Source organism: Solanum tuberosum, unplaced genomic scaffold (assembly GCF_000226075.1).
Source record: "Solanum tuberosum cultivar DM 1-3 516 R44 unplaced genomic scaffold, SolTub_3.0 scf00138, whole genome shotgun sequence".
Taxonomy (NCBI): Eukaryota; Viridiplantae; Streptophyta; class Magnoliopsida; order Solanales; family Solanaceae; genus Solanum; species Solanum tuberosum.
Window position 1 is genome coordinate 56,228 of NW_006239065.1, and position 18,840 is coordinate 75,067.

The 18,840-nt window shown below is 32.3% G+C and overlaps 1 protein-coding gene across 1 annotated transcript; it reads left to right on the top strand.

Annotated features, from left to right (window-relative positions):
- Positions 1-2,394: 2,394 nt before the first annotated feature.
- LOC102598633 (SH3 domain-containing protein 2-like) lies at positions 2,395-7,111 on the top strand. The gene is made up of 10 exons (XM_006351996.2): positions 2,395-2,597; positions 3,305-3,424; positions 3,510-3,579; positions 3,665-3,816; positions 4,970-5,071; positions 5,344-5,544; positions 5,650-5,712; positions 5,816-5,968; positions 6,077-6,151; positions 6,702-7,111. The coding sequence occupies exons 1-10, from the start codon at positions 2,538-2,540 to the stop codon at positions 6,816-6,818; spliced, it is 1,113 nt and encodes a 370-aa protein (XP_006352058.1). The 5' UTR covers positions 2,395-2,537; the 3' UTR covers positions 6,819-7,111.
- Positions 7,112-18,840: the final 11,729 nt, after the last annotated feature.

Below are 18,840 nucleotides of genomic sequence, written 5' to 3' on the forward strand. Positions count from 1 at the left end.
TTAAAAATAATGAAGAAAAAACACAAAATTAGAATTTAATGTTAAAACATTTTAGTGACGATTATCTGGGCTTTTGTTGCGACTGTTGTCGCCGCTAAAGGTCTAGTTCTTTTATAGTGAATCCTAGTTGGCAATGCTTAGGTGAAAGAATTAGTCCCACGTGGCTTGCCACGTCAATAAAAATTTGGGGTGTTAACTCCTGATGGTATTTGTGGTCTCTTAGGATAACAGCAGGGGCATTTTTTATTCCAAAATGTAACAAAGGGTATAAGTGGTCTATTTCACATAGTTCAGGAGCAATTTTGACCCTTTTCCGATATATAAATATATTTTTTAATTTGACCTCATTTCACATTTTTACTCTCCAACTTTGGAAGTGTACAAATAGACACTTAAACTTGTATAGAGTTGAATAAGTAGACACATGAGTTCTAGATGACATAGTACACATAGAATACCACGTAGAACACAAATTATCATGTAGAATGTCACGTAGGACTTGTGTGTCTATTTCTTCAACTTTATACAAGTTTAAGTGTTTACTTATACACACATGAAATTAGATGGTATAAATGTAAGTTGAGAGCAAATAAAATAATATATTTATGTATTATGCCTATTTTTTTTATTAGAAATAATTTGTGTTTAATCAATCAATTTGAAAATCACCTTTGAGCAGTAGATATTGAGTGACCATAATTTCAAAGTTAGTTTGAAGTATTTTTTTAAAAACAAATAATTTTGGGGAATTTTCTTTACATCTCTATGTTCACTAAATTTGCTCCTTCCTTGCTTTCATGAAGCTAGCCTTAACAAACATCTCTTTCATTTTTGTAGATGGAAGATTTTGTGAATGAACTCAATAGATGCCTTGGAACCTGAGGATCAAGAAAACTGAATATCAAAATCAAAATATGTCAGAGGTTATTAAAAAACAGATTACAACAAAATGACTCATGAAGATAGCTGGAAATAGGAATATTCTTTTGCGGCTTATTTGTTTTATAAGAGAATGGTCCAACTAGTTAGGCAGTCTGGCGCTTATTTATTACAATAAAAAGAATCATACCATATTGGCAGTGTCCTTGTTCCTTTTTAAGCTTTTGAAAAACTATTTTTGCTATTCTCCATATATAATTATTTTTTCTCAAAAAACTTGGACATACACCTTAATTTTAAAAATACTAAAATAAGTATTTTTGGTCTTTCAAAACACTTGACCATACACCTTACATTTAAAAATAAGCATTTTTGGTTACTAAAAACTTAATCATACACCTAATATTTAAAAATAAATATTTTTACCTTCTTAAAAAGTTGAGAAAACAGGCTATTAATCGAGAGCAATCTTATTATTTGCATAAGTAACAACACATTTTCTAATTTAAATTGATATAGATATGCATGTAACGAATTAATCCCTTTTTTTTTTCTTAGAAGTGGATGATCATTCCAATATAAAGTATAATATACGTGCAATAATATAAAAGTACGAAGATCCACATTAAATATTTGCTAAAATTTATACTTTTATCTTTTTGGGATAAGGGTCTGAAAAATATCCCAACTTTGGTCTGATTTGCTGTTATGATACTAAATTTTTATGAGGACCTATTACCTCCCTAGACTATTTAAACATATATATTTTAAACATATATATTTGCCCACGTGGACATAAAAAGAATGCAAAAATTATAAATAGTAATGTGTCCACGTGGACACATATATACCTTTAAAATACACTATTAAATAGTTCAGGGGGTAAGAAATACGGTATTAAATAGTCTAGGGAGGTAATAGGTCCTTATGAAAGTTTAGTATCGAAACAGGAAATCCGACCAAAATTGAGGTATTTTTCAGACCCTTATCCCTATCTTTTTTGTGTATATATTTATTATTTGATACTTCATTTAACAATATTGATAATAAAGTTGGACTATATGATTAGATATACATGTGCAACATATTTATTGAAAAATTAATAATAAAGTAAATACATGGAAAAGTCACTTGATTCAATATCTAAAATGTATATAATAATTTTAATTTTATACTCTTTTTCACCCATTTTAATTTTATATAAACAATGTAAATTTTATATAAAGACGTTTAAATGAGCATTTACTCCCCCTAGCTCAAACCCATGCTTGTAAACCAGATATTTTTATATACATATAAAACACACTTGAATTATTTTTTTAAAGGAAAATCTTTTATTTTTTTTATAAAAAAATTCTCACTCAATATCTGATAACAGTATAAGAATTTGAGTATTTTGATCTGACAACCGTATTAAAGTTTAGCTATTTTTAATTGTTAATTCTTATCAAATTATTATTTGAACAACAATCTTTTAAGAAATAAAAAAGGACAAACCTAATAAGTAGGAGAAATTTAAGAAAAGAAAGGATTGGAAAAAAAAGGTGGAGGTAGCAAGTGAAAGAGGGGGAAGTGGAACAAGTTTCAAAGAGAGTTGGGGAGACATTTTTTGAAACAGAAAGTTGAAAGCTCTCTCCCTCTTCTTTCTTTGCTCACTCATGGACTCAATCAGAAAACAAGCTACAAAGCTCAGAGAACAAGTAGCCAAACAACAACAGGTAACCTTTCTCTTTCTCCATCTCTCTACTCAACAAATGAACCCTAATTATATCCTTAACTCTTCTTCTTTTTCTATTTTATTTCTGCAAAACAAGAATAATAATAATAATAATAATAAAAACTGCATTTGGAGTAGACTCTTTCCAGACATATAGCAAATGACAAATTTTATGTAGTTTAAGATTAATTATACATGATTTTAAGAGAAACCAGTTTGACGAAATTGTGGGTCAGAGAGAGGAGTATGTTCTTCAAGCTGCTCTTGTGACTTGTTAGTTTTGGCTCATGTAGGACTGAATAATGTACAGCCAAAGATCATTCACTCCTAAACCGTTGCTCTATTCTACATGTATACTTTTAATATGTAAATCTTTATTTTTCAAATGGTATTGTTTTGGTTTGGACTTATTTTTCATTTTAGTTAGTCCAAAAAAGGACACATTTTCTATATTTAGTAATGCTCATTTTATCCTTTGTGAAATGATTTCTAGCCACAATAATATATATTACTTATTTTAAATCACAAGTTTCAAAAGTTTTTCTTTCTTAAACTCTGTGCCAAATCAAATTAATTCATATAAATTAGGACGGAGAAGTATAATGTATGGTTTTTGCTGTTTCTGGAGACTCAATATATTGAACATATAAGTCAAAAGATTTTATAGACTACGTGTCTTTGTTGATTCTTTGCTATATTTTATGCTAGGCTGTCTTCAAACAATTCTCTAGTGGACTAGGTGGACCAGATAATAGTGTTACTGATGAAGTAGAGTTGCAGCAGCATCAAAAACTTGAGAAGTTGTACATTTCTACTCGTGCCGGCAAGGTTTGACAACACTCCCCAACCCATTTTAGAATCTCTCTTTTTAATCTTTGTTTTCCTTCACCTCTTTATCCTGTTTTATCACTAGCATTTCCAAAGGGATATCGTCCGGGGTGTTGAAGGCTACATCATCACTGCCTCAAAGCAAATTGAAATTGGTCAGTCCCTCTAGTTTCTTCTTACATATATATCTGTAATTTCTAAGCCTTGTTATGTTTCACTGATGTCATAAATTCGTTTTAGGTACTAGGTTGTCAGAAGATAGCCGAAAATATGGGGCTGAAAACACATGTACAAGTGGTAGTACGTTATCTAAAGCAGCATTAAGTTACAGTAGGGCTCAAGGTGAAATTGAGAAGGAACGTGAGGATCTACTAAAGTCCCTCGGAACGCAGGTTTGGGATAAAATTTCTCTGACCATAAACTTAGTTGTGCCTTCTTCATTATCATGCTGTGTTTCATCAAATTTTGTTTTCTGTGCAAAGGAATAGGAGGTGTTGGTTGATGCTAAACTGGGGGAAAAAAAATAAGAAAAACGAAGTGAGGTTATATGGTAGTGGGCTGTGATTTGAAGGTTACTTTATTAAATTGTGGAGTCAAAGGTATTTTGATTAGTTGATATCTATGTTGCTCAGACTCTTCAAAAATGTCACTGTCAGACTCTTCAAAAGTAGTGCATTTTTAGAGAATCCGACATGGGTGCAACTGCATTTTTGGAGTGTCTGGGCAACATAGGTTGATATTATGCGTTAAATTTATTTCGTTCATATCTTCTATTTTCCTTCCTTTGTCTTAGAAGTAATGTAAGATAGTTAACACTAGACTATATGACATAGAATTCAGTTAATCTGCTATCATTGCTTCCTGATCTCCAATTTCCTTTCAGATGCAACAAATGTCAATGTCAATCTATACTGTTACTTGTAATCCTGTACGTAAACCTAGACTGTTTTTTCTACTATGAAAATTAAGTTGGATGTCACAAGTAAGCGCAATATTGATAACATTTTCAGCAGTTATATTCAGCAACCTGTGCCTGAAAAACTACAGTACATTTGTCTGACAGATCACCAACTGAACTTGCTAAATTTGCTTGGGATATCTAAAATCAAATATAAAGGTCAAAACATTATCCTGATAAATTTAATTGAGTAGGTCTAGTTTATGGTTGATGAGATGTAGGTGAACTTTTATAGACAATCTTTTATGTTTTTTCATCCTTTTTTATTTTCTTGATATAACAATGGCCCTATTGTTGTTATAATTAACTTTTAGTTGTCATAAACGCCATAGCTGTTTCATTGTAACCCACATTTCATTTTCCAGATGTCCTTAACTTGATATCTGAATGAGATGAGTTAATATCATAATTGGTCCAAATTTGCAATAGCTAGAAATTAGAACTCACTTGTTACCAAGCGAGCAGTGGCACAAAAAACTTTTAAATAAGTTGACTTAGATCTCTCTTGATAATTCAATTCATTCATGAAATGGCAAGCGAAGTGTGGACTTTTTCTTGAATTCTTGATTAGAAGTTTCAAACTTCAGGTTGCTGAGCCTTTAAGAGCAATGGTTGTGGGAGCTCCACTGGAAGATGCTCGACATCTCGCTCAACGTTATGATAGAGTGAGACAGGAAGCTGAAGCTCAGGTAACATTGAAGAAGGGAAATGTGCTCATTTGAAGTCCTTTCTCTGTTATCACCGATTTTTATCTTCCATGCTAATCATTCCTGTCAGTATGCTGTTTTTTGTTATTAAAATATAACTGATATTTGGGACTGAGGTGTGGGGCACTGTTTGATTGATTGACTAAACTATTGCTGATAGTCATTTATTATTTGTGTATATCATGCATCAACAAGTTACTTGCATAATATCTTGAAGTTCTGTACTAATCCCAAACTTCTTCGGGACAAGTCAGGCTATAGACATTTCCAGACGCCAGGCTAAAGTGAGGGAATCCAATGGTAATCCGGAAAGTGTATCGAAGATGGAAGCTGCTGAAGCAAAACTTAAGGACCTAAAGTCAAATGTGGCTACCTTAGGCAAAGAAGCTTCTACTTCCATGGCTACTGTTGAAGCTCAACAACAGAGGTTAACACTCCAACGACTCATAGCCATGGTAGTAGTCAGTTTCTCTTTTCTACTGTAGTTCAAAGTTTTTTTCTTTTAATCTTTATCACTCAGAAATCTCCATGCGAACCCCTTCATTTATTTCTTATTCAAGGTTGAGGCACAGCGTCATTATCATCAGCGAGTTTTGCAGATACTTGATCAGCTTGAGGCAGAGGTACACTCTTCCTCTATCAATATTTTTTTTGCTTGATGTGAAGCACAAGTATATTACTAGTTTTAAGTGATGATGGATTGATTTACACTCTTCGAGTGCATAGATGATGTTGGAGCGTCAAAGAATTGAAGCATCTCCTAGTTCAGCCACAGATAATTCGATGCCTCCTCCCCCATCTTATACTGAAGTTAATGGTGGCCTTCATTTTAAGTCATATGATGGATTCATAGATGGGACAACGTATTTCTTGGCAGAGGTGATGGTTATATTCCCTCTCCCTTTTTTAAGATGAATCATGATGGATTACTCTCTTTGAGCTTTTACTTTATAGCTTTTTATTTGGTTCGTGCATCTCTTCCTGCAGGTCGTACACCCATATGAAGCTGAGTCAGATGTAGAGCTCACATTATTGATTGGTGACTATGTAGTTGTTAGAAAAGTAAGGTTTATCTCTTCGTCTGTAGTTATTTAATATTTTTCTTCCTGATGCTTTCTTGTCACAGTAGTACATTGAGAATGCCCTACCCCGCAAACATTCCAGCCCCTCCCCATATCTGGTTGACAATACATCACTAGATACTACATTCTGATAAGCTGATCACCTTTTGAGACCATGATGCATGTTAGTTTCTAGTGATGTATTGTCAACCAGATAGAATCCGACACGGGTGCGGCATCGAAAGTGAAGAGTCCGCACAACTTAGGCAGCAAGCTTTCTTTCAACTGGTAATAATAATAATCATGGTAGTCTAGCGCTAGCATATAGCTTTGAGTACCCATTTCATTCTTGGAGGATCCATTTATAATGTATTTTAGAGGTTTGGTATCTTTATGCAATGACAATTTTGTTACTCTCTTCATTATGTTGTAGTGAGTGTATTCTGAAGGGATGCACATCTTTGGCAAATGTTGTTGGAGATTTCCCCTTTTCTAAATTCTGTTCCGTCTCCATATATTTAGTTGACATTGGTTCATTTGTTTCTCCAAAGGTGTCAAACAATGGTTGGGCTGAAGGTGAGTGCAAGGGCAAAGGAGGTTGGTTCCCATTTGGGTATGTAGAAAGACGAGAACGCATTCTTGCAACCAAGGTAGCTGAAGTTTTCTAGACATTGCCATGTATGTCGACTGCAAATTCGGCATTATGACTGTATGCAGTTGTAGTCCAGAATCTCTTGTGCATCTGACTGTTGCTAGTGCCTTCGTGTTTGCATTTGTAATGGTGTAATCAGATTATTGCTGTAAAGAATGCTTGTTTTGGCTTTCTTGTCTTCTTTCAATTTGGCCGTCCTTCTGTATTTGCAGAATGGGGATCACAATTCTTTTGTTTTGATAGTATTAGGCAGACGGAAAGAAATCACTAGTTATATTTTGTCTTTGTTAAGAATTGAATGTTGGCCCACCATGGTATTCTTTTTCACCTCATGCAACACTAGGTCATACACTTGGATGCTACGACCGTTTCTTTTTAAATGATAAATTATATGGCAAGCATGAAGGACTTTTTATATTTCAACCTGAATTGTCAAAGCTGATTTGAACCTTAAAATATGTAATGAAAATGTTTGAGCAAAGATCATAACTTTATCTATATAAGTGGATAATAAAATTCATAAGGCTTTATAGGATTTTGGACATTGAAACCACATAAAAGGTACATGACTATGACTCTGTGAGAGGGAGTATCTTGAAGACCTTGACCTTGAAAGTATGACCAATGGGAGTATAAGAAATGGATATGAGAATAGACGATGACCATATTTGAAAAAATTTAAATAGCAACTAAGAATATTTATTCATCAAAAGTACTTGAGATCTTACGTAATTAAGATTAACTTGTACTCATTTTTTGCTCAAAATCTCATAGATCATAAGACATTTCTTTACGGACATCAAATGGTAAATCATGGTTTATAGTCTTAAAAATCATACCATACGTAAAACCGGACACCAATTTTAGATTTCGAAGAAAAAACATATTCTTCATATTTTATAATTTCATGGTAAAAATTATGAGATTCATGGAATGAGGGCACAACAAGAATTTAGCGTGTATAATTCATAAATATATAGTGTGAGGAGGAATAACGGTGCACGTAAAGGATAGTTCATGTGCCGGCATTAGATGCCATATTTGACGTTTTTAATTACGAATAAATGTTTTCAGTGTTTAAAAAAGAGAAATATAAGACTTATTTCATAAAAAATCAATTAACTCTTTTAAGAAAATCGATTTTCAAGAGAGTCGCCACTTAATTTTTTTTATGAAATTAAGAAAACGTATAATTTTCAAAAGACTTAAACAGACAAAATCATTTGAAAATACCAAAGGGGGGTTTGGGGTTCAAATTTACACTTCAAGAAGGTGTTAGGTACTTGAAGTGTCTGCTAACACGCGGTTGACCTACGACTTGACTAAATATTTGACTAACTTTTAAAAAGTTAACTAAGTAAAGAAAAAATCATTTTTTAATTAAAATAAACTAAACTTAAATACTTCAATTAAACATAAAAGGTTTAACTTTGGAAATTTAATTAAATTAAGAGGAACTTTCACAAATAGCCACTATAATAAATTTAATTATGCTCCATAGCTATAGTTTGCATAATTACGGGTTGTAGCTACAGTTTAACCTGTCTCGTTTGTATAATTCGCAGGTTTGTATAATTCGCGAGTACATTTGTTCAGTTATTTGTGTATAAACTCGAAATAACGAATTTATGCAAATACAAACATCAAAAGTGTAAATAGTTATACAAATTATATTATACAAATTTCGAATTATACAAAAGTTATACAAATTATATTATACAAAAATCCGAATTCTACAAACGCGCAAATTATACAAAACCAAAAAGATGAGCCTCCAAAATTCCAAATCTGATTGGGCTTTAGGCCCGAAACTTGTCCTTTATCTAAAATTGGACCCTGCTGAAAATTCAAATGGGTTTCAGCCCATATAATTCTTCTTCCACCTGCCACTAATTATTTTGGGATGATGCACAAAGGACTTGGGCATCTAGCCCATTTTCGCTCCCAAACAATTGTGTATACACCAAGTATATATTACTGTATATGAGTCATATTTTTTGACCCATCTTCATGTATATCGGGATGCATACCAAATGTACAAACCTAATCAGTTTTCGAACACTCGTATTTCCTTATTTGGACCTGTATTTTCTTTATAAGCTTATGTTTCTCTGTTACTATTTTCGTCTCTACTATCTATCAGTTCATGCCCCCTCAAACACTGAAGGTAAATTCGAGTTATATAAAGGGGATTTTGGGGTTCGAAGAATGGGGGGAACGGGTAGAGAAATTGGATAAGATTTTGAATTCTTTCAATTCAAAATTCAAAATCAATTCCAAGGGCAACCAATACAACTGACTCTTGTACCAAAATCCCCAATTCCATAACAAATCGGAACAGACAAGCGATGGGAGCCGTTCAAATATAGTGTTGTATGTTGAAGTAATTTAGAAAACATGATTTGAAATTTATCTTTTTTTAATACTAAGTTTTTAGAGATGATCTCGAGTAATTAATGTGTATTTTTTTTCAAGAAATGGTGTCGGGTGGTCAAACCACCCTTACTATGAGAGTAACTTAAAGCTTGAGAAATCATGTGAAACTGTTAATTTGAGTGTTACACGCCATATACTGTCTACTAACACTTTCCGAAACAAATCATCTTACTGAATAGCTAGAAACAACCACTAAATATTCGACAACAGTTCAGAACTACAAAAGAAAACAGACAGGGCTTACATAACAACTATTTGCTTAGCCTTTAATAACTTTTAGAATTCAAAGTTTGTGTCAGGCTTCTTCACGTTGGTCCTTTTCAAAGTCCTTTGGAAGGATGACATATCGATTCTTACGCATTGCATGCATACCAGCTTCTTGACAGATAGCCGCAATCTCAGCAGCAATGGGCGAGAAACATACTCCCTCCGTCTCATTTTATGTGGCATTTTTCAAATTTTGAGATTCAAACAAATCTATCTTTGACCATAAATTTTTCATATATCTTTTAAACATTTTGAATTATCAATTATTGTGACTTATAGTACTTTTTACGTAGTTTACAAATATATAAATTTCATTTAAAAAAATTGAACCATGCGCAAATTTCCGGTCAAACTTAAATTGTTTGACTCTCGAAAAACGTAAAGTGTTACATAAATTGGGATAGAGGGAGTATCTTTTATGTACTTTTTATTAAAGATATTTATGCTTTCATTTTATTAAATTTTTAAACAAAATTAAATTTAAAATTAAATAAATTATATTAAAAAGAAATTAGAAAGTATAATTATTAAGTAATGATAATAATGAAGATATTAGAGAAAGAGATTTCTTTGTTCTTTAATTATGATTAACAAGCTTGTTAAATTAAATTATATAGTAGTATTATATTTAAAAAATCAAAATATAAATTTAATTTTAAAAGATTCAAATTAAATTATTAAAGCTAAATAGAATTAGGTTAATAACATCGCTAGATAAAATTTGACCTAATCTTCGTGTTCTGGGTACTGAAAAAGAATCCAGTGATTTGTCAAGGTATGCAGATTCTAATCCTATTTTTAATAAATTTTTTTGCTTGTGGTTTAAAAAAATTTAAGTTATTTTCAACAAAAAAATCCAAACATTACTACTTTCTTTTTGCTAATTTTTTCTTCTTTTAACCCTAATTTTAACAAAAAAAAAAAAGGAAAAATCCTTTTGGCTAGAAAATTTGGCCAGAATGGTATTTACCTATATTATTTTACCTTTTTGAACATTTTTACCCTTTAAAATTTAATGCCTTTTAATTAAAAAAGGAAAAAAGATTAGTTTATTTTAAAATAAAAAAAGATATTATAAATTTTTTAAATTTCTGGCCAAATTTTTTGGCCATTTGGTATTACCCAAAAAAATATACAGCCTTGATTTGTTGAAAGTGACATTCATTTATTGTTGTCAATAAAAACATTTTTCGTACTGCATTTAATGGCGATAAACGTCTCATCTTTTATATGGTACTTTTGTTACTATGAGTTTATTTGTTGATTCTGTGAGTTTATTTGTTGAAAGTGACATTGATCAACAAATGAAGAAACATATCTTTTTTACAATTTTTTTTTTTGCAAATTCCCCTTATTATTCTTTTCATCTCAATTTAGGTGACACATTTCGAATTTGGAGATTCAAATAAGTCTATTTTTTATTGCAAAATTTTCATATATCTTGTAAATATGAATTATGAATTCTCAAGCATGAGTAGCTAAATCCACAACTAGGGTTGTGGGAACCATGAGCAACTAACAATGTATGACTAATAAATAAGTAATTCTAGAATAGTGTTTATACATGTATTGTAAATCCTTTCGTTTAGAATGCTTTCTAGCGGTGCACAATGTTAGAAATCGCCTCATTCCTACTTATCGGACCAAGGAAGTAATGAATGAGAAAAGAATGGAACAACAGATATATAGACGAGTTTAGCCGCTATCTAATAGCCTGACCCTAATCATGCGAAGGCTAATCCGGGGGTTAAAGGTAAGGGTTAGTAAAGCACACACCCGTAGACGAACCAAGTTGCGTGGTGAAATTACCTACTTGGAGGACCAATCACTTAGGGATACCTAACTTATCAACCTTGCATATTAACACAATGATAAAGTTATTAAGAGCTTGTGGGGAACACTTATACCCTAGTTTTCATCTCATATTGATATCTCAAACTACAAATCCTGCTTACTTGTTACTTAGTGATACAAATCAACAAACTCCTATTTTATTTACAAATCCCCCTTTTTGTTACTTTCCTTGGAAATAATTTGACTAAACGTAGATAATTGTAAGTTAGCCTAAGTCTGAACCATATAACTCATGGGATCGACCCTTTCCTGAAAGTTAGATTCTTTATTTGACAACGACCGCTGATACTTTTTTTGGGAGGTGTAATTTGGGTGTGTCAAGGGGTACAATCCTAAATTAAGCTTTCGTGAAAAGTTTGTTTTTCTTGAACTTCGTGTCATCTCCAAATGCCAACACCTTTAAATGGAATAGTAGCTTGTAAAGCTCCTTCTTCGACTAGAATAAACTATTAAACTTATAATACTAGGGGGAAATGATTTGCCGAACGGTGTATACCTCCTTTTAATTTAAACAGATAAATATAATCGTCCATTTAGGCCGTAGACCGTTTGGACTCAAGATGGTCTTTCTAATGGGTCCTACACGCCTTGACTGTTGGGTCATCTTAGTTCAATGCGCTAAATTTAGGGATTTAGTTTCGCTCTACGCTAGTTAACTAAGAGTGGTTTTTGAGAGTCCGGGACCCAAACATACAACTTAGGTTGGAACTACAACAACCATTGGATGCATGACGAACCATTAAATTGTCGGTCATTCCCAAAAAGAGTTAAGTATAAAAAAGACCGGCTATGGGTTCGCAAAATCGTTCTTTAATATACTGTACTTATGTCGTGGTGACAGAAGTATGCCATAAATGCAAAAATGACAGTTAATATAATATTTTTTAAAAATAAGGCATAAATAAGGCAAAACAATTCAACATTTATTAACAAATAGTCAAAAAGAGTCAAGTCATTATGGTTGGAACCTAACCAAATCCCAGCAAAATCGTCATTCTGTTTTCAATGTTTAAAAAAGAGAAATATAAGACTTATTTTTATAAAGAATCGATTAACTCTTTTAAGAAAATTGATTTTCAAGAGAGTCTCCATTTATTTATTTTTTAAAATTAAGAAAACTTATAATTTTCAAAAGACTTAAATAGAAAAAATCATTTGATACTACCAAAGGAGGTGGGGGGGGGGTTCAGGATTTTAATTTACGCTTCAAGAAGGTGTTAGACACTTAAAATGTCCGCTGACCTACGACTTGACTAAATATTTGACCAACTTTTTAAAAAATTAATTAGGTGAAGAAAAACACATTTTCTATTTGAAAGGAAATAAACTATGGTTAATTGCCTAGCTACTCTATTAGGAAGATTTATGGATTGCTTAGAGAAGAATGGCCAAAGATTCCATGTGAAGACTAGTCTGCAATAACAAAGGAGTGCCAAAATGGGTATTTATTTTGTTTCTTGCACTCCATAGAAGACTCCAAACAAAGGACAGATTAGCTTGTTGGGTGAATTTGGAAGATATGCTTTTCCCTCTATGTCAAGAGGAGAACGAAGACATTGACCATCTGTTGTTTCAGTGCAATTATGCAACAAGAATATGGGGTAAACTACTGCAATGGTTGGGAATTGCCAGGCAAGTTCTGGACTGGAAGGCTGAAGTGGAATGGGCTGTGGCAAATGCTAAGGGGAAAACTTCCCAGTAGGAGGTGTATCGGATGGCATTAGAAGGATGGGTGTATCACATACGGAAGGAAAGAAATGCTAGAGTGTTTGACACTCGGCAAAGAACAACAAATCATGTAGTTAGGTAGATCATTCAGGATATTCATAGTAGAGCTCAACAATGTAGTAAGCTAGCAAATAGGCTTATGCTTTTAAATTTCTATCCATAATGACAGGAGATTTGTTTTGAGTAGTTTTGTTGCTAGTGTAAGTTTGGGAGCTGTCCATACTACACTATTTTTTTTGGGGATGTAATTCTCACTTGGTAAATAAAATTTTACTTACCAAAAAAAAACTATGCTTAAATACTTCAATAAGACATAAAAAAAAGGCTAACTTTGGGAATTTATTTTAATTAAATCAAATCAAACAAAACAAGGTTAGAGTTAATACAATAAACAAATAAGTAAGAAAAGGGAAGAAATGTTGAATTGCCTCTTTGCAAAAAATCCACATTTGATGGGGCTTTAGGCCCAAAACTTGTCCTATTTCTAAAAATGGACCCTGTTAAAAATTCAAATGGGGGTTCAGCCCATTTAAATCTTCTTCCACCTGCCACTTTAATTCTTTTGGGCTGCTGCGCAAAAGACTTGGGCTTATTACTGTATATGAGTCGTATCTTTTGAGCCATCTTCCTGCATATCGGGTTGTATACCAAATGTATAGAACCTAATCAGCTTCCTAACACATGTATTTACTTATTTGGACCTGTATATAAGTATTTTGAGTTGTATATCAATGTATATTGTTGTATACATTATGTATACAACCCATTTTTGGACTTTCCAGGACTTGTAAATAATTTCCAGGCCATGTTTGACGTCTTCAACCCGTTCATCAGCTTCGCAATTTGCTATGGGGATGATTCGAGACAAATAAAATGAATTTGGGCCTTTATGGCCCATTTCGAAATGCAAAGGAGAATGAATTTGAATCTAATTTGGACTCTAGGCTGATGTCATGCATAGAAAAATAATAAGGAAATGTTAGTATCCAATTACATCATTATCAATCTTACCAACACGATTTAATGCATTAGCACATGGATTGCGACTTATATGACCAACAACTAATTTAATCAATATGACAAATGAAGCAGTACGAGGAAAAACACAAAAGATAATTAAGATCGTTTAAGCTTTAACTTAAAAAATAGACAAGTAACATCTAGCTGATACAATCTCAAAGAGGCATGGATGGTCCTAAGATAAGTCACTACAAATTGAACATCAACAAATCAAAATCATTTTAATGAGGGAAAATTAAATCAAAACAATCATATAAAAAAAGAAATTGAACTCCATGATGTCAACTTATTGTTTTTCATGATTTAAATGAAATGGGGCGAGGTAACTCATAACAACTGATAAGGGAAAAAAGGATCCAAGATTAGGAACACCAGATGACTAAGTCGAGAATAAATGAATCACGTATGGCAGCATGATGAAATCACTTTAGCCCACCTAATCTTACATCAATAAACATGTATGACTAAGGTAATCAAGATGAAGACTGAAGATCGACATACTTACAGGTTCTATAGAAGGAATGCAAAATACTAGGGAGAAGCTCAAGATGCACACAACTAAGGCAATACAAAATTCATACAAGAAAACTAAGGGCTCTTTAAAGCTTAACATATAAACAAGGAAGATCAGATAAGGACATGATAGCTTTCAAAGCAAAATAAAACAAGACCATTGATTTCCCTCTTTATAACTCAAAAGAACAAACCCAATTCTTTTTGCAAACATGACATCAATAGCTGAAATACAAGAGAAGCACAATCACCATTCATGTTATGCAATAACATAAATTAATTCTACGATATTAGGATAACATTAATGAGAGTTTATGACAGTGAATCAAAACAACAGAGAAAACAACAAAAACCACGAGTAACCAGTGAGGAGAAAAAACTATGCAACCCATGCACTTAAAACATCAAAGCCAAACGAGCAGTAATCCATTTCAAACAAAACGAGGCAGAGACATCCATTTGTATAGATACAAAATCGAGTTAATGGATATAATGGCCAACTTATAATATCAAAGTAACTTCACTCATACTTGACTCAAACATAACATGCTGAACAATAGGGTAAATCACGATATTTGAAAAAAAGAAGAAGGCAAGTTGTTGCATCCAAGAAACAGTAACACAACCTATAATTTCCATACTAACTAGTTGAGATTCTTCATTTTCCTAGAAAAAAATAAATGTACCAAAAGTAAGGAATTCAAACTCTTAACTAACGAACTCCGAGCTTAAATCATGCGCCAAGAAACACATTTTTTTTATCTTCAACAACTAAAGAAAAATGCAAACTAAAAAACCAAACGAGTGATTACTGGACATTAACAGTAAACCAAGAAGGAACAAAGGCATTCGAGAAAGAAAGAAGAAGAATCAACAAGCCACTTGAGTTCATAAAACAGAACATCAAATAAACGAGTTTAGCTCACAAGAAATTTACCTTTTGGGGAGCAGCGGACTGAGATGGACGAGTTGAAGATGACGAGCTTCCACCACCATCAGAACTTTACCGGAAAAGCTTGAATGAAAAGCTTTCGAAGAAAAACCTTTAAAAAATCTAACCAAAAAAAACTTTGGACTATCTGACTCGATTTCTTTATAATCTTATCTTTCTATGTTGCTATTTTTGTCTCTACTGTCTATCAGTTCATGCCCCCTCAAGCACTAAAGGTAAAATCGAGTTATATAAAGGGGATTTTGGGGTTCGAAGAATGGGGGGAACATGTAGAGAAATTGGATAATATTTTGGATTCTTTCAATTCAAAATTCGAAATCTATTCCAAGGACAACCAATACAACTGGCTCTTGTACCAAAATCCTTAATTCCACAACAAATCGGAACAGGCAAGCGATGGGAGCCTTTCAAATATAGTGTTGTATGTTGAAGTAATTTAGAAAACATGATTTGAAATTTATCTTTTTTTAATACTAAGTTTTTAGAGATTATCTCGAGTAATTAATGTGTATTTTTTTTTCAAGAAATGGTTTCGGGTGGTCGAACCACCCTCACCATGAGAGTAACTTAAAGCTTGAGAAATCATGTGAAACTGTTAATTTGAGTGTTGCACGCCATATACTGTCTACTAACACTTTCTGAAATAAATCATCTTACTAAAAAGCTAGAAACAACCACTAAATATTCGACAATAGTTCAGAACTACAAAGGAAAACAGACGGGGCTTACATAGCAAGTATTTTCTCAGCCTTTAATAACTTATAGAATTCAAAGTGTGTCAGGCTTCTTCACGTTGGTCCTTTTCAAAGTCCTTTGGAAGGATGACATATCGATTCATGCGCACTGCATGCATACCAGCTTTTTGACAGATAGCCGCAATCTCAGCAGCAATGGGCGAAAAACATACTCCCTCTGTCCCATTTTATGTGGCATTTTTCAAATTTCGAGATTCAAACAAATCTATCTTTGATCGTAATTTTTTCATATATCTTTTAAACATTTTGAATTATCAATTATTGTGACTTATAGTACTTTTTACGTAGTTTACAAATATATAATTTCATTAAAAATTGAACCATGGACAAATTCTCGGTCAAACTTAAACTGTTTGACTCTCGAAAAAATGAAAAGTGTCACATAAATTGGGACAAAGGGAGTATCTTTTACGTACTTTTTATTAAAGATATTTATGATTTCATTTTATTAAATTCTTAAACAAAATTATAATTAAAATTAAATCAATTATATAAAACATAAATCAAATAGTATAATTATTAAGTAATGATAACAATGACGAGATTAGAGAAAGAGATTTCTTTGTTCTTCAATTATGATTAAAAAGCTTGTTAAATTAAATTATATACTAGTATTATATTTAAAATCAAAATATAAACTTAATTTTAAAAGATCCAAATTAATTTATTAAAGCTAAATAGAAATAGGTTAATAATATCGATCTTTAGAAAAAATTTGACCTAATCTTCGTGTTCTGGGTACTGAAAAAGAATCCAGTGATTTGTCAAGGTATGCAGATTCTAATCCTATTTTTAAATTTTTTTGGTTGGGGTTTAAAAAGATTTAAGTTATTTTCTACAAAAAAACCAAACATTACTTCTTTGTTTTTGCTAAATTTTTCTTCTTTTAACCCTAATTTTAACAAAAAAAAACAGGAAAAATCCTTTTGGCCAAAATGGTATTTTACCTATGTTATTTTACCTTTTTTGAACATTTTTACCTTTTTAACTTTAATGCCTTTTAATTAAAAAAGGAAAAAAGATCAGTTTATTTAAAAATAAAAATAGATATTATAATTTTTTTAAATTTCTGGTCAAATTCTGACCAAATTTTCTGGCCATTTAGCATTACCCAAAAAAATATACAACCTTGATTTGTTGAAATTGACATTCATTTATTGTTGTCAATAAAAATATTTTTTGTACTGCATTAAATGGTGTCGCACCCCGTTTTTCGCAAAACAGACTTTCCTTTCGGATGCACGACCTAACAACTCTTTTGGGCTTTTGATGGATTGAAGAGTCGCCACCTAACGAATTAAGGCGCGTTAGGGCACCTATCTAACCTAACTAAGTCTAGCTAAGGTCAACGAACCAGAGATCAGGGTAAGGGTTCAAATTACCTCGGGGGGAAGGTGTTAAGCATCCCTCGAGGTCCACAAATGTGGGTCCCGGCCGTGTCTCATGCAATTTATGTGGAGGTTACAAGTAGCAAATAAGGTCACTCCATTAAGCATGCAAAGCTAGGTGATAACATTAAACGATTAAGATTATTTCATTCTATTTATTTAATTAATTAAACATTTAAAACTAGGTGATAACATGATATTAAACAGTTAAGGAGCACTTTAGTTATTTTAATTAATTGGTTAAGCATGCAAGAATAAGTGATAATATAATAAACAAGAAATAAATATTCAAACAAATAATAAAGAGAAGAGCGAGGAGACAGAAATTGCACAAATTAATAAGCAAACAATTTATTTTTATTTTATTTAAGCTACCCCAAATAATTATAAACATATAAAAGGGGGCAAAAGGAAAAGGAGACTCTGAAGGACTTTTAGGATCAGCACTCGACTTTGTTTATTTCGGTCAATTTCTCGTAAGGACAGACAAAACAAAGGTTTGTCATTTAGACCGAGTCGATGTCATCATCTCCGTAGGGCCTAAACTACCCCTACCCCTCCACCACATGCTTTCGTCTCTACAATGTGCCTATCGTCCCCGATTAAGGTCCAAGAGGCATTTGACAACTATTAGGGTGAATTTAGACAAAATAAAATATAATAGGCCCAACTGGACACCAAGTCAAACAATTTGGATGAGCTTTTAGCACGTAGAGTCTCATATTGGCCTCTAAATTTTATTAACATGCTTGCAAACACACATAATCGGTGAAGGTCTCATGCTAGGTGTGGCATACAGACATTAGCATGGAATTAAAAACTAATTGCTTAATTGAGAGACAGAAAATTATTACAGAATGCATAAATATATTAAGCATGAACGGAGCAGAGAATAGCCACGTATAAATTAATTTTATTCAATTGTAGCAGGCTAGAGAAAGCTAACTGATTTATTTTAATTGGTAAAAGATTAATTGCAGTGCAGATATTAATTAGTTACAGATTTGATTTTAAGTAGAAACATGTGAACAGAAATATTGAAAAGCAATGGAAGATTTAACCAGGACATAGGATTTAAATCGAATTTTAACATGCTTGATTTATTTGACTGGCAAGAAAATAATT

Excerpts from the sequence above, each read along its gene's own strand:
- LOC102598633 (XM_006351996.2), top strand. The coding sequence starts at position 2,538 with ATGGACTCAATCAGAAAACAAGCTACAAAGCTCAGAGAACAAGTAGCC. Across the intron at positions 2,598-3,304 it reads AAGTAGCCAAACAACAACAG|GCTGTCTTCAAACAATTCTC; the intron begins GTAACCTTTCTC and ends ATTTTATGCTAG. Across the intron at positions 6,152-6,701 it reads ACTATGTAGTTGTTAGAAAA|GTGTCAAACAATGGTTGGGC; the intron begins GTAAGGTTTATC and ends GTTTCTCCAAAG.